We start from the raw sequence: 23,690 nt of genomic DNA on the forward strand, positions 1-23,690 counted from the left end.
GGTGTTCCATGGCTCGATATATATGATTAACTATCATTTAATCAAACTGTCTCTAGTGGGCAATACTTAGTCTCCACAGACACATGGCTCCGTGCAGCAGCGTGGATTAGTGCATCCTCGACATTCCCCTTGTCCCAAGGCCGGCCACTGACCTGAAGCAAACACGCAATGCAGATCTAGAGATGCTTGACAGACGTATCTGATTTATGCACATTAGATTTTGGGCTTTGTTTTCTCAGTCTACTAGAGAAATTAGGAACATTGTCCAGATGACATTGCGAACGAAAAGCAAAAACTCTGCCACATCCTCCAGTTGAACAGGAGGATGTGGTGAGCTAAAACCCGGGTTCGCAGGGTTTTTTTTCGGTTCGGCGGAGGAGGAGGATGACGAGGTAGGGAGGTCAGTGATACTGACTGTATACCCATTGTACCTGTCTTTCTATCGCTCGGAGGGAGGATCGGTTGTTGACAATTCGTCATCAGAACGCCTGCAAGCCGAATGCTAGTTTGACCAGTTCTGGCGAGGAGTTGTGGAAGGATTTCTGTTGTGTTAATATTTATATATTAATAAAAAGTGGGGCTAATCAGGCCTGGAGGCTGACATATCTTGTCTCTTTTTCGGGCGCTACAATCTTTCTTTATGCTGCACACACTCGTACGTGGCTCGATGCATGGCATGTTGTTTGAATACCTCGGTAGGTGGATTATCTAGTCATTCGCTAGTCACTATACGCCATGCGCTATTCGCGGATGCGCTGTCCGGCCCGCCTTTGGGCACTTGTACAAATGAGGTATGAGGATGACGACATTAAGATCGAGCATTGGTCGCCTCACGCTCCGCTATACACGCAAGACGCCATTCCGCTACATCCTTCACATGTGCAATCCAACTCAGTCCATTCCGTCCGAGCGAGAAGAGACATCATCGTGTCTGTGCTCTCTCTTAATCCGTTGAATCGAATAACCAAACTCTCAATTTTCATCGAATTTCTGCGGTGGTCAAAATGCGACAACATTCATCCCCGCATTTCCTTGCGCTCTCCATCAGTCTCAGTCTGAGTCTCTGTCTAGTGACAACGCTTCTGCCTGCGTCGCTGGCGGAAGACCAGGTCCCCATCCACCAACACCCTCTATCAAAAACTCCGATCAAAGAGATCCCGCACGTTGGCTTGGGGCTATGGAATTCCAAGGACGAAGATGTCCGTTTCTCCCCTGTTATCACCACCGTCGTGTTGTTATTTTTGTATCGAAATTCCCCCACCATCGTAGAAACCCTGGGTTTTTTTCAACGTTTCTGAGAAGGGAACGCTTATCAAAAATGCTGACATTGATATTCCCGTGGGAAATTGTTACTGCAGGCTTCAAACGCTGTCGAATATGCTTTCGAGGCGGGATACAAACACCTCGATTCGGCTGCTGCTTATGGTAAGTCGGAACGCCTAACAACCCCAGGGAGATTTATTCGAGTCTTACAAAGATCCCATCCCTCCTCACTTGGGAAAGTATTGATCAGAGTTTGATCTTGACAAAGGTCATAACGAGGCTGACCACTCTCGATAGACAATGAAGACTTTGTCGGACGCACACTCGGCAATTCGTCCGTAACCCCCTCGCGCCACAAGTACTGGATCACCTCCAAACTGTGGAACACGGCGCACCAGCCCAAGAACGTGCGGCCGGCGCTGGAGAAGACGCTCCGCGACCTGCATGTCCCCTACCTGGATCTGTACCTGATGCACTGGCCCGTGGCGTTCTTGCCGGGCCAAAAACCCGGCCGCACCGTCATCGACCAGGACACGAGCATCCACGACACGTGGGCCGCCATGGAGGAGCTGGTGGCGGCCAACCTGACCCGGCACATCGGGGTGTCCAACTTCTCGCCGCGCCAGCTGGACAGCCTGCTGGCCAAGTGCAAGATCCGGCCGCTGGCACACGAGTTCGAGACCCACCCGTACCTGCAGCAGCAGGAATTTGTCGACTGGCACCTCAAGAACAACATCACCGTCATTGCCTACTCGCCCCTCGCAAACATGAACCCCACCTACGACGGCAAGTACTCGGACCTACCCCCCATCCTCGAGGACCCCTTCTGGACCGACCTCGCCGCCACAAAGAACGTCACCAGCGCGCAGGCCATCCTCGCCTGGGGCAGGCAGCGCGGAACCATTGTCATACCCAAAAGTGTGCATCGAGATCGGATCGAGGAGAATCTGAGGTCGCTCAAGGTGTCTTTCACGGACAAGGAGATGCTGAAGATCGTAGAGCAGGACAAGAGGTCAAGGTTCAACAACCCAAGCAAGAGTTGGGGTGTCGAACTTTTTGAGGACTTGGATGATGGCAGTAGCCGCTTCATGGTCGACGAGAAACTCTGACTGCTGCATGCTGACAGAAAAGTGCTTTGGAACAGCCGCATCGGAGCACAATTTAACCTGGAATTACCGGAAAAACATATAGGGAAGATCTGGGCACAATGAGGAAACATCAAAGGATGCAATGTTGTATATTTTACGCCTCTGTGTGGATACAAAACTTCAAGGTCATGACTTCAAAGACCAGCACCAGGACGTCCTTCGCTTGTTCGAGCACACCCCTTTGTTGACCTGTAGGATATACCCTCAAACCGTGCTCAATCACCACCACCTGAAAATGAAACAACGTCGCACCAACGCCCAACGCTTATGAACCAATGCAAGGGGTATGCGCGTAGCCATCATGTCCAGTCATGGCGAACTCCATAGCAATGGCCAAGATCGTGCTCGTGCACATTAACTCCATGTCTAGTCATCTAGATCCTGGTGACGAGCCAAGACCTTTCGCTGGAATTCCTCAGGGTCACTCTGGTGAAGTTGGGCGGCTTCGCTGTTCAGCGGACTAGAACTGCACTCGAGTATCAGTATCGCTGTTTATTTTTCAAACACGAGCAAAACCATACTTGTTGGGCTCTCCCAGTAAACTCTGTAGACTTAACAGCACGGTTTGGACATTGTAAACAGCACTCCACTTGTCCTTTAAAATGTCGAGGCATATCCTTCCGCTGAAGTCGATGTTGGGATGGTAGACCGGTGTCTTGAAAATGACGGTGGGGGCACGGTAAGGATAGTTGCTGGGGAATTCGAAGCTGAGTTTGAAGGTGAGGTCTGCGTAGGCTGTATCTCTGGGCCCGATCAGGGTGGCGGTCCAGTGCAACATGTTGCCGTCGGTGTCAGGAAAGGCAGAGATGCCCGGCGTGGGAGACATCATGAGGCTCATAAGTTCGGATTGAAGTCTGTGCTTGATAAGCCCCGTGCTTTGAGCGCAGTGAGGGAAGAGAGTGGTCCTACCGTTTGGTGACACTCTGGGTGTCTGCTTTCCTGGGCAAGGCACTGAGTTTCTGTTGCTCAGCCATGGTAGGGTATCCTGGAGCAGCGTTCTGTGAGTCCTCAAGCGAGAAATCCATGTTGGAGCTGTATTTAAGCTGCGGGCTGCAAGCGGCCAGAATGCGAGTAAAGGAATGCTGAAAACGGAAGAATGGTCTGGACAACTACAGTTTTGACAGCAGTGGTTGTAGACCCGCAATACGGAGAGTAATGACTGGAACTGAGGATAAGTAAAAGATGAAAAAGATGTCAAGATAATCAGGGAAAGTGAAGGGTGAAGTTGTCGAGTTGAGTCGTGCTTGTGCTGGCAAGATCGACTGCGCCCAAGAAAGTTACAAGTAGTAGGGAAGATTGTTTACCCTCAGTGGTCGACTTTTTGGTCGCTGTAGTAACAGCACTGTGAAGCAGTCCCCCAAATGACGTCGACCGCGCGTGGGGCGTAACCCGGGGCTTCGGTCAACCACTTCATTACTGTTGTCGCGCCTCAGTCTGTAACCCGACGCGTTGCTCCGCGTGGTAAACCATTTGGAGGCGCACCGCTACCATGGAATTACCGTCGTTTAATGCATAGCCTTGAACATTGTCCTGCTCGACCTGAACATCGTCGCCAACCTCCGTCATGAACGGGATCCCTCACTCTCAGTTGGCACCTCTGCCAACCCAACTGCCTTTCCGAATTGTCTCTCCCACCATCGGCTCTGGCGCATACGCATGGTATTCGACTCCCTGCCCTCAGTGTTGTAGTGCATTGGGGAAATTAGCTGATGATTCCATACAGCATCAAGAAAGCCGCTCCTCTCAGCGCCGATAATCCTGTCTTCGCAGTCAAATTTATCAATAAACTATTTGCACAGAAATATGGCCGCATCAAGCAAAAACAATTGGAGATGGAGATATCCCTACACAAGCATATCGGCCTTCACAAGAACATCATTGAGTTTTACCACCATGGTGATGACCCTGCTTGGTTCTGGATAGCAATGGAATTGGCCGAGGGCGGTGACCTTTTTGACAAGATTGAAGCCGATGCTGGTGTTGCAGAAGACATTGCACACGTCTATTTCACCCAGCTTGTCAGTGCAATCGGCTACATGCATTCTAAAGGCGTGGCTCATCGAGATATCAAACCCGAAAATGTTCTTCTGTCTGCGGATGGAGACCTCAAGATTGCAGACTTTGGAATGGCCACGTTATTCGAATACCACGGGCGGACGAAACTCGCAACTACGCTGTGCGGGAGTCCACCCTACGTTGCCCCAGAAGTCCTGTCGTGTAGTACGCAAGGCGGAACGAAGGGAAGTGGTTACGCAGCCAACGTGGCGGATATCTGGTCTTGTGGAGTGGTCCTGTTTGTTTTGCTTGCAGGAAATACGCCTTGGAGCAGACCAATCGAGGGTCGTGATGAGTATGGGAGGCCGAATGAGTTTAGCGAGTATGTCCAGAGCAACGGCAAGCCGTCTGACGAGTTGTGGGACTCTCTCCCCTCCGAGGTCCTATCCCTTCTTCGAGGTATGATGAGAGTCGACGTCAAAACGCGCTTCTCGCTTGAGGACGTGCGCCGGCATCCCTGGTTTACAAGACCAAACAGATTTATGGACCAAAAGGGCCGACTGAAGGACCCGATCACAATGGCCACAAATATGTTTGAAGCGCTCCATGTTAGTTTCGATGCAGATCCCTTTGCAGGTACGCAGAGGAGTCGACATCAAGACGCGATGGAAGTCGATGGGGATTTCAGGACCAAATTCGCATCAACCCAACCAGAAACACCTGGCGAAGATATGCTATTTGACTGGGGTCGACCTAAGCAACTTGCTATATCAAGCACGCAAGTAGGAGCAGGTCTCACGTCGGCAACACAGTCGATGACCACAGCACAATATCTCGAAGACGAGCCATCGATGTCACAGTTTCAGTCTAACCCCAGCGTCCCTCTGAGCCGGACACAGATGGCTCGGCGGTTTCATGACATTTTACCCTCTTCGGGGCTGACGAAGTTCTATTCTGGGTGGACGTTGAATCTCCTTGTCCCCAATATCCTAGAGGCTTTGAGCCGGCTCGGGGTGCCGAATCCCAATATTCCTCGACCCACGGCTGAAGACTATGAGTGTCTGGTCAAGGTGAAAACGCAGGATAGTCGTGGCTGTCCCTTAAGTGGCAACATTGCAATGGAAGTGGTCAGCGAAGGCCTGATAGAGGTGTGTTTCGTCAAGGCATCGGGTGACCCGTTGGAGTGGCGAAGGTTTTTCAAGCGCATGGCTGTGCTATGTCAGGACGCGATCGTTAAACCAGAGTTTTGAGAAGATCCTGCAGTGTGGAACATCACGCAGTGTTCCGTGGGATCCCCAAAAAGCAATGATACCCATACTTTTTGTATAGAAAACGTGTTGATAAGGTAGACCGTGCCCTCCCTGCTTTATCTCACACAAAACATATTATATTTGCGTCGCGTCTCCCTAAATGTTCTGATCGTTCTAACCTCAAGATTGATATATTGGTTGGCACCAGGGAAAGCGACTGTGGAAGGAACCTTCCAAGAAAGTCCTGAGCTAATTTCCTTTGATGAGAGGACTTGGCACTGTAGATCCATTCGAGTCACACGTTCTTTATAGAAGTATGTCCCGGCATGATTGTGTTCAGAGGGTGCGACATCGGACATGTAATTAATGTAGCGGATCCAAGGCGTAGTAGAAATGTGAGGTGGTGCGGATTGAGCCTCGGCGTTGGAAACGGAAGCTGGTGGCAGAGGCTTTCACATGTTTTCCTAAGCGCAAGATGACTTCATCTTCGGTTTCCGTCCTCGCGGCTCATCTGCACAATGGCCATGTGATCATTCCCGACCGCGACTCTTGCTTCCATCTCCATAAATATCGAGTTCGTCACGCTCGAATACCTCTTGTACCGACCCGTTTTGTCTTGTGCATTCTCCCTACCCGGCGTTTTCACCATCACTCCGAGTTTTCCGTGTCTCCCAGTCCTCTCCTTTCAATCCCGGAGCCTGCCACAGAATGTCTCTCAAGGACGGTAAGCAGCCCTTCACATTTTGTCCCAAAACGTGACAGAACTAACTGCAGCCTTCAGACGCCTTTCCTTCCTCCGTGGCCTTTGATGCCATCAATGAGTCCCTCGCCTCCAACGACGCCGAGCGGAAGAGTGCCATCAAGCAAGGAGGCGCCGTTTTCGCCTTCAAGCTGACCAACAGCAGCGGCAAGGAAGAGGCGTGGTATATCGATCTCAAAGAGACTGGAAAGGTTGGCAAGGGCGAGGCCCCCGCGGGCAAGAAGGCTGATGGTCAGTTTTCACCCAGCCACCAGTGGAGAAGAGAAGACAGGAAAGACTAAACGAGGTCAACAGTGACACTTCACCTCTCCGACGAGAACTTTGGCAAATTACTCGTCGGCAAGACGAAAGCCCAGGCGCTATTTATGGGTGGAAAATTGAAGATCAAGGGAAATATCATGAAAGGTACGTCTGTCAACGTTGGGCTGCGAGAGGATGGAGAGCTAACGAGCATGAACAGCAACAAAGATGGAACCCATTCTCTCAAAAGCTGGCGGTGCTGCCAAAGCCAAACTATAGATGTGACAATATCAAAATCAGATGCCGAAACATGTCAACGGAACCTCGAAAGAGCAAAACTATATCGTTACAATGCCGCAGCTTCCCATCGCGCCTGGTGCATTTGACCGAGGGCGCAACGGTACGTGAGGCATCGGATCAAACAACATATACGTTGCCTGAGTTCTGCAGACAGTCCATTCCGCTACTTCGTGGATTGCCCTTGGTGCCTTTAACCTGCTTACAATTCACCCTTCTGCTCACCTTGAGCACCTCGACTATGCTACCTTCCAATGGGCTGTCTGCCCGTTTCTCCAGCAGCCTCGAGGCGCATCCACACTACCCTGCGTGAATCCTCCATTCTTCCCCCGTTTTGTGCCCAGATGTGTCTGAGATTCGTCCTTGTGGTTTTTGTCTGTCTTGTGACCACCCCTCTGTTTTTGTGTCCCGTGTCCTTTGCCCACCATCTGAGCTCGAGAGAAGGGATTAGTTCACGTCACGAAGTCGAGGAAGGGCATTGGTACACAGTTGGCGAGTAGACCACTGCCAGACACCCTACTGTCCTCGTAGCGGAGTTTGCGGGCTGGTGCATCCACAATTTGTAAAGGAATATTGCTCGTCTATTAGGCTTCTTGTCAGGTCGACGGAACCCGAGAGCAACCAGCGGAGTGGATTTGATGAACAACACCGAGACTTTCGTATATCACTGGACATGAGCGCAGCCAGCACCCTCAGCATCGCGCTCAGGGATTTTATCGCGGCTTCTTCCATATCTATAAACCCAAGCGTTATCGACCTAGAATTTTGACTGTCCAGTGAATCTCGAATGATATTCGCTGAGCCCGATGGCGCATGCCATGACCAACTTTTGGCCGTTGTATCTGTTGTTTTCGTCTGGGGCCGAATATTCCGAGGTTGAATTCTTGGGCATTTTGGTTTGCATGTGAGATCCCAGCCAGCCAGCCAGACCAGCGCCAACCTCGTCAACCACACTTTCCCTTTACTCCTTTCGTGCTGTGCACCGAGTCCAGTACACTTCATAATGTTCTGCGTCTTGTCGTATTTAAACACGAACCTCCCTCGCCTTTACGGCCGACATGCTCGTCCCATCTCACAGAGATACCATCGTTATATCACTCCTCCGCATTGTTCTGCGGTGTGCCCTATAGCTCTCCCTGTCTCAATGTTAATGCCGTGGACTATCTAGCAGTCCTTTATCATGTTCAGTGTTTGTGACACAGGTGGCAGGACGAGAGCTATTCCTACGAGTCTCATCTCTCTCTCTAATCAATCGCACCAGAAGACGCTACCCGGGCCGCCCACAGCCCACGCATCCGGTCATTCCAAAGGAGCAGCTCTTTTCTCGACAGCACATTGAGTCGGTCACCCTTCGGATCCTTTGGGACTCGAAGCGAGTTCACTTTCCCAAGATTGTACATCAAAAGCCCCGTGCCGGATCATGCCTATACGGACATCTACGTACCACATTTGCCCCCACAAACACAACGATCACCTACACTCACCACTTCTGCACAAGGGGCTCTTGGCCGCTTGATGCCGACCAGGATACCTTTGATGATACACATACCGCTTTGAAGATAGCCCCAAGATACCGAGACTAAACCCCTCTGCCAACCACATGCGCGACCACCGTTGCTGCAGGATGGAGAGGGGTGAATTTTCCCACCCAGGCAACGATTGATACACGTTGGGACCAAATCTCTGATGGTCTGGGAGTTTTGGGAAGTTGCAACACAAAACTGGACGGCCCCTCTCCAAAGAGCCGAAAAATTTCCTGATAACGAAGTCGCCATTGCCAGATGACAACATTGCACGAGCCGAACCACGTCCCCAGACCCGGGCGAATGGGGTGACAGGTCGACTGCGAGCGATCGGTCCGGGCCTGTCACACCATCACATCCATCACATTCACGAGGTCTGATGGCTATGCTTATCATGTGAAGCTTTTCCGTGTCGGCAATTGGCAACCCCCTCTTTTTCCCTGGTGCAAAAACCGCTGCCGCCAGCCAAAAATTTCCACAATCAGGAATTGCACCTGTTTTCGGGGAGCGTCTGAAGGCTGACAGAGATTCGCCGATGAGATTCGGATTATGGAAGTGCAGAAAGCAAGCCTTACCGAATATGCCATTTGCAATTCACCACCTTTGCAGGACCCTGGCGACGGGATCGCCGAACCCAGGCTGATGGATTGTTATGATAGGCTGTCAGACAGTCGGAGAGTAAATTCTGCAGGGAGTCCAGCAAGGGACAGCCAAATCTAACCTATGAGGGATGTTCAGCGCACGGACCACCAAACGCCCAGCCAATACTCTGGCGAGTTGGACAAACACTGGAACAGGTATAGCTCATTGAACAATGCCACACTTTAGGTAAGCCAATGCGGCTGGCTTGATTGAACTTGGGATTCATCGACGAATACCTGGCGAGCCACTTCCATTACTCAGTGGCTAGAACCTGGACGGGCCGCTTTGCCTTGCGGCCATGAGACCCCAGGACGTCTCACCAGAAGGAACTCACCTCACAGGCCGCCTTTCTCCACCCGCGAACAAAATGGGAAGCAGCACTATCGCTGTCTTCGCAGATCTGGTAATTCACTCTGGCAAGGCTGCGCGATGATCAGACTCGAGACTCCCCAATGCTCCCGCCAGGGAAAGATGAACTCATGGAACTCAGCTGGGCAAACATGGCACTCTTGCTATATAGACGCCGTTGGAGGATGGAGTGTCGTGAATCAATTCGAGCTGTTAGGGTGCACTTGCGTTGACCATATCACTATCAGTCCGCGAGCCCCAAGTCTTGTCATTCCGGACGACATGAAGAACAGAAACCCATCCTGGGGATCCGTCAGGTCCAAATTGACGCAGGAGGGGTACATGTACAGGATGAAGCTCGGAAATCCGGCGGCAAGTGCCAGCAGCCAGTCTGCGCACCGCCGCCACTCTTCATCGGCTTCGTCGTCGTCGACTCATGCACAGCCTTCTCATCCCGCGGAGTCGATGCCACCCAGGTCTGCTGCAAACGAGACAGTCGCAGACGGGGGCAGTGCTGCCTTCCAAACTGTCGTCGATCTCCTGGAACATTGGAACCTTGGTGACAGCCTCAGGATGGACCACGAGCTGGACCCAAATGCGACATTCGAATTCTGTGAGCCGTCTCTCTCCGAATAACTCTGTCCCAGCTAATTCTCGTCTGCCAGTGTTCCAGTGTTATGCTCCTTTTGCTATCCACCGCCGACACAGAACAATCCTCTTTGAGCCGGGCGACTTCCTCGATGGAGTCATGTTCCAAGATCGTATGGTCGCAAACGCTGTGCTCGTTTGGGCGGCAGACATGCGAGAGCGATTCGGACCGGGAACGCAGAGTACAAGCGACATGCTTTTATCACAGCGAAACGATGTTATCCGAGAGCTCCGCGAAAGAATCTCTTCGACGGAGACATGTGCCTCTGATGCTGTTATGATGACAATTCTTCTGCTGGTTGGGACTGAGGTAATACATCCCTAGTTATGGTCAAGCTCTTCTAATGACACTTTCAGCTTCTCCACGACAACATCGATGCAATGGGGACTCATCTTGGGGCCTTACGGCACATCATCCAACTTCGGGGCGGAATGGACAGCCCATCGTTGAGCAGATGGGTAAAGATTCCACTTCTCCAGTAAGAGTTCACTGTCCAGGGTGTCCCAGTTATGCCATTGCTGATCAATCCCAGGTTCGAAAACTTCTTGAACTACCGACACTTTGACCATGTTAAGAGATCCAGCTTCGAGGATGCGTCGCAGGTAGCGGAAGCATCTCACCCCCAACCTCTGCCGGTATCCCGTGCTCGGCTGGACAAGTTACCCCCGGGGTTCTCAGAACTGTTCTGCAGCACTCCTATCAAGATGCCGCTCCTGAATCTCGTGGAAAGAATGTCCCTATGGACCCTGCAAGTTGCCGACCTTCCCGAGGCAGGAGGGAATGGGGACCAGACCGCAGCAGTGGTGCATGCAATGACGCTGGATGCATTTCGGGCATTTGACCTGCTTCAACAGGACCAGCTCGAGGAGAAGGAGCGGTTGCTGGTGATTGGCCTGTTTTCCTTTTGCATCTTCATGAACGGTGAGGCGATCTACTCGGTGATGGAATGGGCTCAACGACTTCACTGTATGACCCTAGTTGGCAAGCCTATTGCCCCAATCGGGAATGAATATCGCCCGAGCATGATCTGGGTCGCGGCCATGTTGATGGCGACGGGAGGAGAGGGTTCTCCAGCATGGCAGTTGGGAGGGCAAACCATGAGCGCGTGCAGTGGTGCGAGTGCTGGCTTACAGGCCATACTCCAAACAAGTCAGCGATATTTTTGGGATCAACAACTGACCATGAGACTGACTGGCGGCACGGTTGGAAGCATGCATGGCAATCTCTTCGGAGATGGGGTATGATTCGGGTAAGTGGATGCAATCTCTGGCATTGAACCGAACCTAGAGTAGGACTGTGGCTTCTTGGGATAGCGGGAAGGAGGGGTTGTATAATTCATTATCTATTCGTTATGCCTTGATAGTGTACTGAGTAGCTCTTGTTGGAATCATTGTCGCATAATCAGTCTGCGATCCATCCGCGCGCACACGTCACCAGAGGGCAAATTTCCGCCTCAACATCCAGCAAACCTCGTTCATCAGGTGGGCAGGAAGCAATGAAATCAGGGGCCAGCATGGCGTCTTGTTCGCAGATGGATTCTTTCTTTTCGAAAAGGTAGATGAAGTGGAAATGGGGTTTGGATTACCGATTGGCTCATTCAGCAAGCCCAGCAGAGGGTAGAGGGCTAAATATATATCTTTTCCCCGGAAAGAGGCCGCGCGAGGTGGACGGTTTCCCGGGTGAGAAAAGTGACGCCAGCACCCGGGGGGATTTCGGTCTTTTCCGACTCATTCGAGCTGCGCTGGTGGCGAACCTGTGGTGAGAAGACCAGAAGTGGTGTTGTTGATGACAGGTTGTCGTCACCTAATGGTCAGTGTGTTGTTGGCTGAGAAGAGACGTGCGCTGAGTGACAGCCTCGCATGGCCTATTTTGGCACATGGCGAGGCTGTGGCAAACATGCATGCGGTAGGTGAAGCGGCACGAGCAGTTAGTCATCCTTCGAGGCGACTAATACAATCACTAGCCACTTTAGGTGCCTTGGGTGTCCATGATGCCCTCCACCATAACTGAAAGTGCCCCCCGAGCGCCCACAGCACCTGCTGCTAGCCATCCACTAAGCCGTTTAGTAGGCGGCATAACTCGCCCAGCAGCACTAACTACTGGGATGTTCCTTTACCTGCATCCCCCAAGTCTCCCCTTTGCTTGCCGGTTGCGTGTCAGCCTTTATTATCCGCATTGCAAAAAATCCCAAGCTAGGGCGCTTCCCTCTAGTCTCCACGAATCCACCTTTCTCTCTTCCTCTCCCTCTTTCACACAAAGTCTTTCCCTTTTGCACCAGACACCAGACGGCTTCAGAGCTAGTTATCAGCCAGCTGCGCTAAAATCTATTTTCGACTTCTACCCTTTCCAAACACTAGCTTTTTGGTTCGGGATGTTGCCTAGGTACGTCGTACGCCATCATTCTGTGGATCAAATGTGATAATGGCTTTTTTTTTTCTTTTGCTCTTCTCAACCGGCTAGTCTGCGATGGGGGTCCAGAAGGATTCAGGAGTTCAGGGTGGTGACGAGGATGGTGGTGTTGGTGAATGTGATGGTGCCGGTCTGATACGGGAGATGCGGTTCGTGTTTCCAATGCGTTTCGGCCTCTCCACCAAGACTCAACCGGGCCAAACAGGCGCTTGCTCTGGTCCAATCTACCCCCTTGGACCTCGTTACGATCGCTAACCGTCTTGGGCCAGAAACTACGGAAACTCGACGCGGTCCAGCTGCCCAGAATCCTTCCACCTTCCCTTTGCCTGTTTCCCTCGTCCACCAGGCCGTTATCCAACCAAGAGATTTCAAACGTGAAGAGTCTGGAGTTGTCAGGGTACGAGGAGGTTGCGCGTCGTTAATATTCCTGTCTATGATCCCCACTCTGTCTACTGAATATCTGCCATTCGCCGCGCAGGAACCCGAGTGAGGTTGCTCAAACACTCCCTGTTTGGCTAATTTTGGTCAATTCGTATCTGATCCTTGTGCCGGTACCTCCCTGGCCGCACTCTGTTGCGGGATATAAAGAGCTGAGAAACTTCCCGTTGTAAAAAGAGGCTCTTCCTTCACCTCTCTAACGTCCACCCCCAACGAATACAAAACCCGACCAAACGTTCAATCTTCTTTACAATTGTAATTCTCCTATTCTCATAGCAGAGCTATCGACCTTTATCGTCCCGTGACAAGACAGTTCATCTCACATCTACACTTCACATACAAAATGCAGTCCCTACTTTCTTCAACCACCCTACTGTTCGGTGTGCTGGCCACATCAGTCCTCGCCAACCCTCAATACGACTACGGCGGTTCTTCTGGTTCTTCGACTTCTGCTTCCGCAGGCAGTAGTGCGACTGCCGCCGCGGCCCAGGCCTCATCATCCAACATCCACTCTGTCACAGTTGGACCCGGCCTCACCTTCACTCCAGACACCGTTACCGCTGCAAAGGGCGACTGGGTTGAATTCACCTTCGGCGAGGGTCACAGTGTTGCACAGAGCTCATTTGATGCGCCCTGCGTACCAATCAGTGGTGGCGCTGGTGTGTACTCCGGATTCCCCAACGATGGGGATGTGTGGCGGATCCAGGTCAACAGCACGGACCCTCTGTGGCTGTACTGCTCGGCGACTGGCCACTGTGAGGGCGGTATGGCTCTGGTCGTCAACCCACCGTAAGTCCCACTGCTCCACTCACGCAACAAACACATATGCTAACCACTCTATAGATCGAGCGGCAACACTCTCGATGCATACAAATCTGCTGCACAAAACGCCCAAGGTTCTTCACCGGAGACCGTTCAAGGTGGCATCTTCGGTGCCGCGGTTGCTAGCTCTTCGGGCTCCAGCAGCACTCCTTCGGCTTCGGCAACCACAAGCGGTTCCAGCGCCAGCGCTTCTCCTTCTGGCAACGCCGCTGGCGCCAACATGGTCTCGAACGGACTGATGGTTCTTGGGGCAGTTGCTGCCGGTGCTGCCGCTATTCTGTAAATAGCCTTCGCGCATGAAGCGGGGTGTTTCGTGGGGATCTGGGTTTGGGGGGGCATGCAATATATTTATTTTCCTCTAAAGTATCCCTGATAGAATGGCCCAAAAAAAAGATGCCGAGCATTTTGACAGCCTGCCTCGTTTTCGCTTGTGTCTTTCTCTTACAGATTTAATTCCCTGCATTCCACTATTCGCAAGGAAACTTTTGGAGTCTCCAAGCAATGCAGGTACCAAATGTTAAAAAATGCCCATCGAGTCCCCTATGTGTATTATCTGCTTTATTTGAAATCTTGTCCTTGGTTATTCCGTCTCTTACGACTCGGGAGCCGAGATACTCTTATGTACCCAGGCGCCCCCCCCTCCCCCCAACCTCTCCCACCAATCGAGGGGGACAAATGACGAGACGTTTTGTTTGTTGTGCAGCATCTTTATTTCCGAATGCCCATCCAAGGTCTTTCTTTTCTTCCCTGGTCACCACCACCACCACCACCCCCGAGAATGTTGCGGCTGACCTCGGTAAGCCGACCCGCCCTTTCCATATTTCGGCTATGCCCACCTGGGAGGCATACCTGAATAGGAGAAGGTCACTCACTGGCGTGTCACATCAAGGGTCAGAGAGACCCGAGGAACAACAACCGATCTGTGACTTGCGGCGGTGATACCGGACGAACGACGGCGGCTGGCTTGGAGACGAGATGCGTCTGGTAGTGGTCTGATAGGCTGCGATCTCTGCACAGCAGAAAGCCGAGACGGCGGACGTGTTTGATGCGAGCGATGTCCAGGGACGAGGGTTAGAGGGGAGGGGGACCCTTTTAGAGACAAGACAAGAGGATACAAGAGTGATGGGTGGCGGAGGAAGAGGCACGTAGCGTGACACGGTACATATAGATGGTGTGCTCTCGATCTTTGGGGAGGAAAAGGTCGAGGAACTCTATCTATATACTATACTATACTATACCTTGCCGAAAGCCTGCCTTGTCCTTCTGGCTTGTCCTCCTGCCTTTTCCTGTTTTCCTTTCTCTCTCTCTGTTGGTCACTGCAGTAGAGCAATACAAAGATGCCGCTCATCAATGAAGCACCGTACTCCCCGGATGACATCCCCGATCACCCACAATGCGCGCCGCAGCCGTTGAAGATCATCCACGTCGGCGCGGGTGCCTCTGGTCTGTTGTTCGCGCACAAGGCGGAGAGGATGCTAAAGAACTACGACTTGATTTGTTACGAGAAGAACGATTCCATTGGAGGCACATGGTATGAGAACAGGTCAGTTTCCTGGTCAAATGGTTCATTCGCGCAAAGCTAGGCCCTCCTGACAACCCGTATTGATAGATACCCTGGCTGTGCATGCGACATCCCTGCGCACACGTACACGTTCCCCTTTGAGCCGAACACCGAGTGGAGCGGCTACTACAGCGGAAGCGACGAGATCCAGGAGTATTTCGTGCGGTTTGCGAAAAAGTACGGCGTCGAGAAGTACGTCCAGCTCAACACCGAAGTCGTGGCCGCCACGTGGGACGAGACCAACTCGAACTGGACCGTCGACCTGAAGCGCAAGGACGGCAGCACCTTCACAGACACCTGCGACGTCCTCGTCAACGGTGCCGGCGTGGTCAACAGGTGGAAGTGGCCGACCATCGAGGGGCTGCATGACTTCAAGGGCCTGTTGTTGCATTCGGCCGCGTGGGACAGAAGTATTGACTGGGCGGGCAAGACCGTCGCCGTCATTGGCACAGGCTCGAGCTCGATCCAAATGGTGCCCAAGCTGGCCGAGACGGCGAAGCATCTCACCGTCTTCATACGCAATCAGACGTACATCGCCACGCCGTTTCTGTCCACGTCCAACAAGGAAGCCGACCCTGACGCCGCCGACCCCGGCACCGCAGGCAAGCACTTGTATACGGAGAAGGAAAAGCAAAAGTTCCGAGACGACCCGGACTACCATCTTAAGTACCGCGAGGACGTGGAGCGGTCTGTGGCCAGCATCTTCCGCATGTACCTGCGCGGGACCGAGCAGAACCTCGCCGCGAAGAAGTTGCTGCAGGAAGACATGGCGAGGAAACTCGGCGACCGCGAGGACCTCAAGCAGAAGTTCATCCCCGCGTGGAGCCCCGGCTGTCGTCGACTGACGCCCGGAGAGGGCTACCTCGAGGCGCTGGTGCGCGACAACGTCACCTGCGTCTTCGAGGACATTGTCAAGGTCACCCCTGAGGGCGTTATTACTAGCGACGGCAGAGAGCACAAGGTCGGCATTTTGGTGTGTGCCACGGGGTTTTTTGTCCAGTATCAACCGCACTTCCGCATTACAGGCCTCAGCGGCCAGGTCATGCAAGACCAGAAGCAACCCAACGTGTACGCCTCGATCGCCGCCCCCGGCTTTCCCAACTACTTTGTGGTCAACGGGCCCCGAGGCAACTGGGGACAGGGCTGCGCACTCCCCAGCCACGAGGTGCAGGCCGATTACATCCTCCAGTGCTGTCGGAAATTGCAAGAGGATGGAATCCGCTGGATGGCGCCCAAGCAGGACCTCACGACCCAATTGAACCTGTACATGGACGCATGGCACAGGAAATATAGCGTGTGGGCCGAGGACTGCAAGAGTTGGTACAAGGTGAGTGCGATCCCTTTCTTTCTTTTTCCCGTTTCACACAGCATAACTGCCCTCCTTTGTTGTGGCGATGCTAACTTGACATGCTCAACCAGGACAACAAACCCGACGGCCGCGTGTACATCTGGCCAGGCAGTCTGCACCACCACCTCAAGTTCCTGAAGCGCCCGCGTTACGAGCATTACGACCTGCAGTACAAGGACCCGGGCAACGTCTTTGCCTTCCTGGGTAATGGGCTCACCATCACAGAGACAAAGTACGGACCCAAGGACATGCCGGTCCCGTACATCAGAAACAGCGAGGACGTCGAGTGGGATATCGAGTAGTAGCAGCCTAGCTTGGAACGGGCATATTTCGGCTAGAGCAGGCTGCTCAGTAATCTCTGGAGAAGGGTCGTGCCTCCAAGGAGTAGTATGCGTTTGGTATTCTTACCGAGTTGTTGTGGAAGAAAGAGCGGACGGACGGACGAACTATTATGCATGCGGATGAGCGGACGAATGTGTCCTGCCTGTCGATCTCACTGTTGCGTTGCTGAATAAAGATAGAGCCCGAAGATGAATCAGTGCTAGAGAATTGAGCTGGATCCCCTGAGACCCGTCAAGGGATGGAAATTGAACGAGCAACGACCGGTATCCCCATGTGGAAATGGGTATGTACGAAGTACGGAGTGGGTCGTGGTAACGCCGACGAGGCTGAGTTTCCTCTTTGAAGGAGGCAGGGGGTCTGTAAGTGCCGCAAGGCTGTAAAGAAAGGCTGTAAGGCTATGAGTTTGTCCATGCCAAGCCCGCATTTGTAGGGAAAGCCAGACAAGCGAAATTTCCCCACCTGCACTGGCACCGTGCTTGATACGTTCTCCCACTAGACTTTCACGCAAACCTGATAGATTTGGGGAGGGATTCCAGTTGTGTTTCGCATCACAAAATCACGGGAGACAAATCGAAAAGCTGCAGGACAGCCTGGCTGAGACTTTGCGATCCGAGAGCCGGCCTCTGCACCTCCCTTATTGTGAACGAAACCGGACACACTCTCGCACTGACGAGCGCAACCACCTTCACGACGAGACGACGTCTACGTACATACCTGGCACATGTCGGATAGAGTTTGAAAGAGCGAGGAAAGACGAGGACGGGTGAAAGGGAAACAAACGTCTATATACAGACGACACACGACACATCCCCTCCCTCACAGACATGTCGCACGCACGAGTGGAAGAACTGTCCGACTCGGACCCCGACATTGACGACCCTTCCGAGTTCCTGCCACAATCGGACCAGCACATAATCCGGCCGGCGAGCCAGACGACGGCATCATCACTCGCCTCGATATCAACTCCTCCCTCGTCCACGTCAGGAACAAACCCAACCCTGTTCCGCCCCGCGCCTGGATCGGCATCCACGGCCGGACCAACCCCTCAAATCCGACAACAGTCGCGGGAAGAGATCAAGCGGTTCCAGTCTCTGTACCCGGTATACTTTGACAGCACGCGGACGAAGAAGCAAGGACGCCGCGTGTCTGCGCAGCTGGCGATCCCGAACCCGCTGGCGTGGCAGGTGCTGTGCGCGGTGCGGTTCGCGGTCGGGGAGAACGTGTTCAAGATGGCGTTTGAGCCCGAGAAGACGCACCCCAAGGACTGGGCCAACCCGGGCCGGGTCAAGCTCCTCCTCAAGGATCCGGAGACCCACGCGCCCCTCAACCGCACCATCCGCAGCAAGGCGCACCTCTACACCATCATCGGGCGCTGGCTCAAGGACCACCCCACCACCAAGGAGTCGCCGCTCGAGCTGCGCCTGCCCGGTCTCCCCGTGCCGGAGAATTTTCTGGAGTACGAGGTCGCCGTCCCCCGCGGCTGGAAGATGGGCACCATCCTCCCCGTGCATTCCTCGGCCGTGAGCGGCGGCGGTGTCAGAGACGACTTCTTCAAGGAGGCCATGGAGGAGCTCAGGCAGGCCCAGAGTCAGGGCCAATTGCCCGCGGGTGGTCCCGGCGGAGCTGGTGGCGGCATGCCAGATATGAGTGCGCTGCAGAGCATGATGAACGGCATGGGTGGGATGGGCGGGATGGGAGGTCTTGGCGGATTGATGGGCGGCGGGGGCGGCGGAGGAGGAGGTGGTGGAGATTCGAGTACCAAGAGAAAGAAAGACAAGAAAAAGAGTTGATGAGTTCTGAAGCGGTGTGCCACAAACCGTGTGCAGTGCAGAGCTGCTGAACGGCAATCATATCATATCATGTCAATGGCTACAAAAGAGCAATCTATCTGCCTTGCCTTGCCTTGCCTGGCCTGGCCGTGCCTTGAACCCAAGAAGTCCCTCTTTTCCCCCTAAAGTGAGTGAGCGCGATGACCGAGTGGCCCGGGCAGCTCTCTGCTCTCTTGAGAATCCTATCTTTTCAGATCCTCCAGTTGTAATTCAGCCCTTGCTCCACGTAACTTCTGAAGAGAAAATCGCATGTCTCTCCCTCTTCTCACGACACCTAATCCAAGTACAGACGTGACATCAATACCCTTCCAGCAGGAAGGCAGGGCAGGCCATCCGACCGCTCTACCCGCGTCTTTGTCTTTGTCTTTGTCTTTGTCGTTGGGCGGGTCTTTCTCCGTGTTTGCTGTGATCCTCTTCAATCACCATCTTCATCATCACCCTATCGTGATCCTCAAATCCAGCTGCCTCGGCGCTTCGTTTCAGTCCCTGAGAATCTCTGGGTCGTGGCAGATCTTGATCCTCGTCTTGATCTTGATCATGTGTATAGCCTTCGTCGGATCCTTCGCCTTCACCTTCATAGGTGGCTTGTTTGCTCTTGCGGCACGTTGCAGGATGGCTTGTTGATTGTGCACCGTTCAGTGCGTCGGTGGCCTCTTTCTCTCCTTCTTCTCCTTCTTCTCCGTTGTAAACCCCTGCTCACGGGTCTTCAATTCAGACGTAGCCCTCGTTGTCGTCACTGTTGTTCATGTCTTCAGTGCGGTGGTCGTCATTTTCATCGTGATTGTCATTGTCCTGGTCACGGTCGACGCTTTCGTCATCGCCATTGTCGCTATCTCGTTCATGGTCGTCGCCCCCATCATCACCACTGCCATCGCGTTGGTCGTCGTCACTCGAATCGAGCCCCGCACATTCCACGGCGTTGAAGTCGGGACACGCTCGGCGCTCTGCCCTGCTCTTGTGCGTGTGCCACTTTGCACACAGACGATCGCGTGGATGGAACGGGAAGAACCTATCCCGGAACCCCTTCAAGTCTTCGATCGCGAGCAGGAACTCGGCGAGGAGGCGAGGGCTGGCCTCCATGAGCCCAGAGAAGACCGACCAGTTCTCGAGGACCTCCAAAAGAACCATGTCCATCTCGACGACCTGAAAGGCTAGGCTGTCGAGCAGGGCGCCGACGAGTGAGGTGCGGGAGAGGCCGGCTCGGGAGAAATTGTCGGCGATCCCAAAGTGTGCTACAAGGCATGTGTTGGACATGACGACCGCGGTGGTGGTCAGGTAGTTCTTGAATGGCTGTGCCTCGAATCGGTCGGCGACATCCCAACACCGGACAAACAAGTCTGGTTTCTGGCCGAACTTGCACTGAATCACGTTGTCAAAGTCCTCATACAGTCGAGTGTCTGCGGTGCTGTACAGGCCCAGCCACAGCCCAAAGACCACAGCGGCCTGGCAATCCTGCTCTCGGAAGCGGCAGCAGAGCGAGCCGGGCGAGGGTGGGGATGTTGACGAACGGCGGGACCTGGAACGACGTCCGCTCCTTTCAAAGAGAGGTGATGCGTCCCGGAGCGCCGCGGGCAATATGTAGATGTTGAACCAAGTTTCAGAGTTGTCGGAACCTATCAAGAAGGCAACTTTGTTCAGGCTGCGTTGTGATTCCACCGTCAGAGAACTCGACTGCACATCATATGGATGGGGCACGCGTGCTGGGTCTTCATCATTGACTAGGACTAACCTCTCCATGTACATGGCTCGCACGTACTCCGAGACTTCAGGGAGCGGGGACCCGGGTAGAGAGTCCAGAAGACTATGGGCAGATGAGTCGGGCAAAAGGGCAAGGGACGAGGTTGAGCTAGCGTTCGAGCCGTGCACAGAAGCCATGGTCCAGGTTGAGACAGCGGGCGGTGTGAGGATCACCGTGGCGATGACTGAAGCGTACGCTTAGGTGTGAATGTTATTGTTGAGTGGTTTGGACAACGACAACAGAGGGCGATGAACATGAGAAACGACAAAGGAGACAAACTTGTGAAACTGAAGTCGACCGTGGGTTCAAATATCAGATTTCGTCGTTGGATTCCCCTTAGAGGGTTAGATAGTGTCACCCTAACGTTGTCTTGGCTGGATTCTCGGCGGAGCGTCGATGATGTCGTTGCTTTCAGCACAGGTGAGAGGGTGAAGGAGAGAATCAGGAGAGCATCAGGCCGTCGGGGGCCAGTCTCTGCTGTCCACAGCTTGCTTTCCACCTCTCATCCGGTTCAGAGTCGTCTCTGTCTCTCCCTCTCCCTCTCCCTCTCCCTTTCATCCATCACTCACAAACCGCCACACAGCAGTCTCCTGCTTCAGAGCGATACCAGGACAGGTTTGCTCGTCTGTGAACTTCATGAGGCACGAGGATGACTTCAAGAGAAAGTTCCTCAGGCTGTCCCCTCCATCCCCCATTTCATACCGTCCATCCCATCCAGACTTAGGGGGCCCAACATCGTCAAATCGACCGACCCAACTTTTTTGAGGACAACAGACCCATCATGGCTGTATGCGTCAAAAACCTGGGCACGCGTGGGGGGCCCGACGCCGAAGCTGAAGACCGGTCATCTGTCATCGGTCATATGTCACTTTGATGTCCGGGGTACTGTCGCCAGGCGCTCTGGTTCCGGAGTGAATGGCACTTCCATCCCACTCCGCTGGCTGTCTTGAGCCCATGATAGAATTTGTTCTTTGTCGCCTGCCTTGTGCGCGGGTTGCCCATGTTTATTACGAGTGTGTTGACTACACGTGCGCGTTACTGTAGCTTAGTTAAGGAGAGGTTGTGCAGGAGCCAGTAAGAAAGAGTTCACCTAGGCACTTGGGGTTATCTACGGCTGAATCTCGGGTCGACAAGCGCGACAAAGACAACAAAGTACTCGGTATGTAAGTTGATCCGAAGAAGAGAAGGCATCTTAGTCCTCAGGGTCACAAAGACAAAAAAAAACCCCCCCAAAGGGAGAAAGAATAAGCAAGATGGTGATGTCAATATGCTGTCTAGAGAGTGAAGCTCTTCTCTATGTATCTTTTCCAGCGTAGTTGGAGCTGACGATATTGAGCAATGCTACCTCGGTGTCCTAGAGCCCCAGCCTCATTGTCCGCTGGGTGTGCTGTCCAGAATACCAGCGACTCTCATCAAGAAAATAGCTACGCCCGCAGGACCCATGCACCAAACCCACTCTGACCGTCCAGCACCGTGGCACCGTCACGCAAGATCCTGCCTGGCATATCATAGCAAGAAGAAGCTGTCACAGTGTCTGCTTGCTCGTCTGCTCAATGTGCTGCCGAATGTCCTTCAAGCTTTGAAGCATCAACCTGAAGTGGTTTGAGTGGTCAAGTATGTCGGTGTATTATTAGGCCACAACGCTAAAATAGTCCTTCGCGAGGCCCCAAAAATGTGCTGAGCGATGAGCCATGCCCGTTCTTGAGACCGTTGTATGCAGCCAAGGGTTTCCACCCCGGCGTGGTATTTCGTGGACATTTGGCCTTTGTGTCGTCGCTCACATGTTCGTGCCACTTGCAGTTCCTCTGTGCCATCGGGGCCACAAGGTGGTGGTGATGATTCTCTTCGTTCAGCTTGTCGACCCTCAACAACAGCTGATTCAGCAACCCGGTGTTGGCCGTCTCGCTGACAAAGTCGCGCCAGGTACTCCCTTCGCTGTCACGGTCTGACCCGGTGAACTCGGCCCAGCCCCCGACGACGATCTTGTATGCCAGACAATCGAGGACGTAGTCCTGCAAGACCCCGAGGTCGGAGGAATACTCTGCGTCCAAAGTGCACAAGGACTTCAGATCCCAGTGGCTCATGGGAACGTCCTGCATCGAATCCATGATTGTGTTGCGGAGCTTCTCGGAGCCGACCAGGTCTGCGAACTTGAAGTAGCGCTGCACATCCTTGAACGCCAGAGGCTGGGGGTGGTTGCCGGATTTGGTCAGGCCGCCTTGGTAGATCAGGTCGAGCCAGTCGGCGAGGACGTCGTGGTCGCTGGTGGGGAGACGGACCGTGGTGCGATCAGGAGAGGAATCGAGGATGATGGCAAAGTACTTTGAGTTCTCCAACAAGAGCGACTTGCTGACGTGGAAGACATTGAGTGGGACGTCTGCGTCTTCCTCACCAAAGATCTCGTCTTCGCCTGCAATCACCTTGATGACGGGGGCGCGAGCGTGGCTGCTAGGAGGTCAGTTCGCGTTTCAAATGCTGAGAAGGTCTTGCCTGCTGCTCACCTTGAAGTCATTGCTGGTGGTGCCGCCATGTTTCTAATGGACTGAGGAGGTTGTTTGGAAGAGGCTGCGGAGGACTTTTCTGATGTGCCTGTGCTTGAAAGGTGCGGATGCAAGAGAAATGAGAAGAGTGATCAGACGAAATGGTGAGGAAGATAGTAATAAGTTCAGATTCAACATCAGGTGAAGTGAATAAAACAACTGCTTGCCTGCAGCTTGGCGATGCTATGTGCAAGAAGACAAAGGTGAATTGCGAGACAAGCTACTGTGAAAGAGGGAAGACTTTGTTCTATTGGCAGAAGACCATGTTTGCCCGTGAAGCAAAGGCTGATAATGAAGTGGTGACAAGCTGCGCGTCTCATCTCACACCAAAGTTCGGCTGTGGATTGTAACTTGATTGATTCCGTCTCTCTATCAGCAACACCAAATAGAGCTCAACTTTTGTGGTTCGGCCTGGATTGCTGCCTCTCCTCCATCAAGCAGTCCTTGCATATTCTGTCCCCCAATTCCGAGAGAGAGGAGAGAGAGTATCGAGATGTGTCTGTCTGTCTTGTTATTTTGATCCTCCTCAGGTCAACACGCAGAGTGGT

At 53.2% G+C, this 23,690-nt stretch overlaps 10 protein-coding genes across 10 annotated transcripts; 7 read left to right on the plus strand and 3 right to left on the minus strand.

The window, feature by feature from the left end:
* Window positions 1-1,004: 1,004 nt before the first annotated feature.
* Window positions 1,005-2,372, plus strand: Z517_00327 (uncharacterized protein; the record flags this gene model as incomplete). Its single annotated transcript, XM_013433293.1, has 3 exons — window positions 1,005-1,199; window positions 1,359-1,425; window positions 1,561-2,372. 3 exons carry the CDS (start codon window positions 1,005-1,007, stop codon window positions 2,370-2,372), a joined length of 1,074 nt encoding a protein of 357 aa, XP_013288747.1.
* Window positions 2,373-2,777: 405 nt separating this feature from the next.
* Window positions 2,778-3,436, minus strand: Z517_00328 (uncharacterized protein; the record flags this gene model as incomplete). Its single annotated transcript, XM_013433294.1, has 3 exons — window positions 2,778-2,877; window positions 2,933-3,265; window positions 3,321-3,436. 3 exons carry the CDS (start codon window positions 3,434-3,436, stop codon window positions 2,778-2,780), a joined length of 549 nt encoding a protein of 182 aa, XP_013288748.1.
* Window positions 3,437-3,975: 539 nt separating this feature from the next.
* Window positions 3,976-5,656, plus strand: Z517_00329 (uncharacterized protein; the record flags this gene model as incomplete). The annotated part of the gene is made up of 2 exons (XM_013433295.1): window positions 3,976-4,070; window positions 4,135-5,656. 2 exons carry the CDS (start codon window positions 3,976-3,978, stop codon window positions 5,654-5,656), a joined length of 1,617 nt encoding a protein of 538 aa, XP_013288749.1.
* A 708-nt stretch (window positions 5,657-6,364) lies between these two features.
* Window positions 6,365-6,935, plus strand: Z517_00330 (uncharacterized protein; the record flags this gene model as incomplete). The annotated part of the gene is made up of 4 exons (XM_013433296.1): window positions 6,365-6,380; window positions 6,438-6,647; window positions 6,711-6,821; window positions 6,877-6,935. 4 exons carry the CDS (start codon window positions 6,365-6,367, stop codon window positions 6,933-6,935), a joined length of 396 nt encoding a protein of 131 aa, XP_013288750.1.
* A 2,813-nt stretch (window positions 6,936-9,748) lies between these two features.
* On the plus strand, window positions 9,749-11,359 carry Z517_00331 (uncharacterized protein; the record flags this gene model as incomplete). Its single annotated transcript, XM_013433297.1, has 4 exons — window positions 9,749-10,079; window positions 10,132-10,424; window positions 10,472-10,593; window positions 10,648-11,359. The coding sequence occupies 4 exons, from the start codon at window positions 9,749-9,751 to the stop codon at window positions 11,357-11,359; spliced, it is 1,458 nt and encodes a 485-aa protein (XP_013288751.1).
* Window positions 11,360-13,305: 1,946 nt separating this feature from the next.
* Window positions 13,306-14,067, plus strand: Z517_00332 (uncharacterized protein; the record flags this gene model as incomplete). Its single annotated transcript, XM_013433298.1, has 2 exons — window positions 13,306-13,751; window positions 13,806-14,067. The coding sequence occupies 2 exons, from the start codon at window positions 13,306-13,308 to the stop codon at window positions 14,065-14,067; spliced, it is 708 nt and encodes a 235-aa protein (XP_013288752.1).
* Window positions 14,068-15,121: 1,054 nt separating this feature from the next.
* Z517_00333 (uncharacterized protein) lies at window positions 15,122-16,995 on the plus strand (the record flags this gene model as incomplete). The annotated part of the gene is made up of 3 exons (XM_013433299.1): window positions 15,122-15,327; window positions 15,394-16,672; window positions 16,765-16,995. The coding sequence occupies 3 exons, from the start codon at window positions 15,122-15,124 to the stop codon at window positions 16,993-16,995; spliced, it is 1,716 nt and encodes a 571-aa protein (XP_013288753.1).
* An 864-nt stretch (window positions 16,996-17,859) lies between these two features.
* Z517_00334 (uncharacterized protein) lies at window positions 17,860-18,825 on the plus strand (the record flags this gene model as incomplete). The annotated part of the gene is made up of 1 exon (XM_013433300.1): window positions 17,860-18,825. One exon carries the CDS (start codon window positions 17,860-17,862, stop codon window positions 18,823-18,825), a length of 966 nt encoding a protein of 321 aa, XP_013288754.1.
* Window positions 18,826-19,575: 750 nt separating this feature from the next.
* On the minus strand, window positions 19,576-20,739 carry Z517_00335 (uncharacterized protein; the record flags this gene model as incomplete). Its single annotated transcript, XM_013433301.1, has 1 exon — window positions 19,576-20,739. One exon carries the CDS (start codon window positions 20,737-20,739, stop codon window positions 19,576-19,578), a length of 1,164 nt encoding a protein of 387 aa, XP_013288755.1.
* A 1,506-nt stretch (window positions 20,740-22,245) lies between these two features.
* On the minus strand, window positions 22,246-23,132 carry Z517_00336 (uncharacterized protein; the record flags this gene model as incomplete). Its single annotated transcript, XM_013433302.1, has 2 exons — window positions 22,246-23,047; window positions 23,104-23,132. The coding sequence occupies 2 exons, from the start codon at window positions 23,130-23,132 to the stop codon at window positions 22,246-22,248; spliced, it is 831 nt and encodes a 276-aa protein (XP_013288756.1).
* Between the last annotated feature and the right edge of the window lie 558 nt (window positions 23,133-23,690).

Source organism: Fonsecaea pedrosoi, assembly GCF_000835455.1.
Source record: "Fonsecaea pedrosoi CBS 271.37 unplaced genomic scaffold supercont1.1, whole genome shotgun sequence".
Taxonomy (NCBI): Eukaryota; Fungi; Ascomycota; class Eurotiomycetes; order Chaetothyriales; family Herpotrichiellaceae; genus Fonsecaea; species Fonsecaea pedrosoi.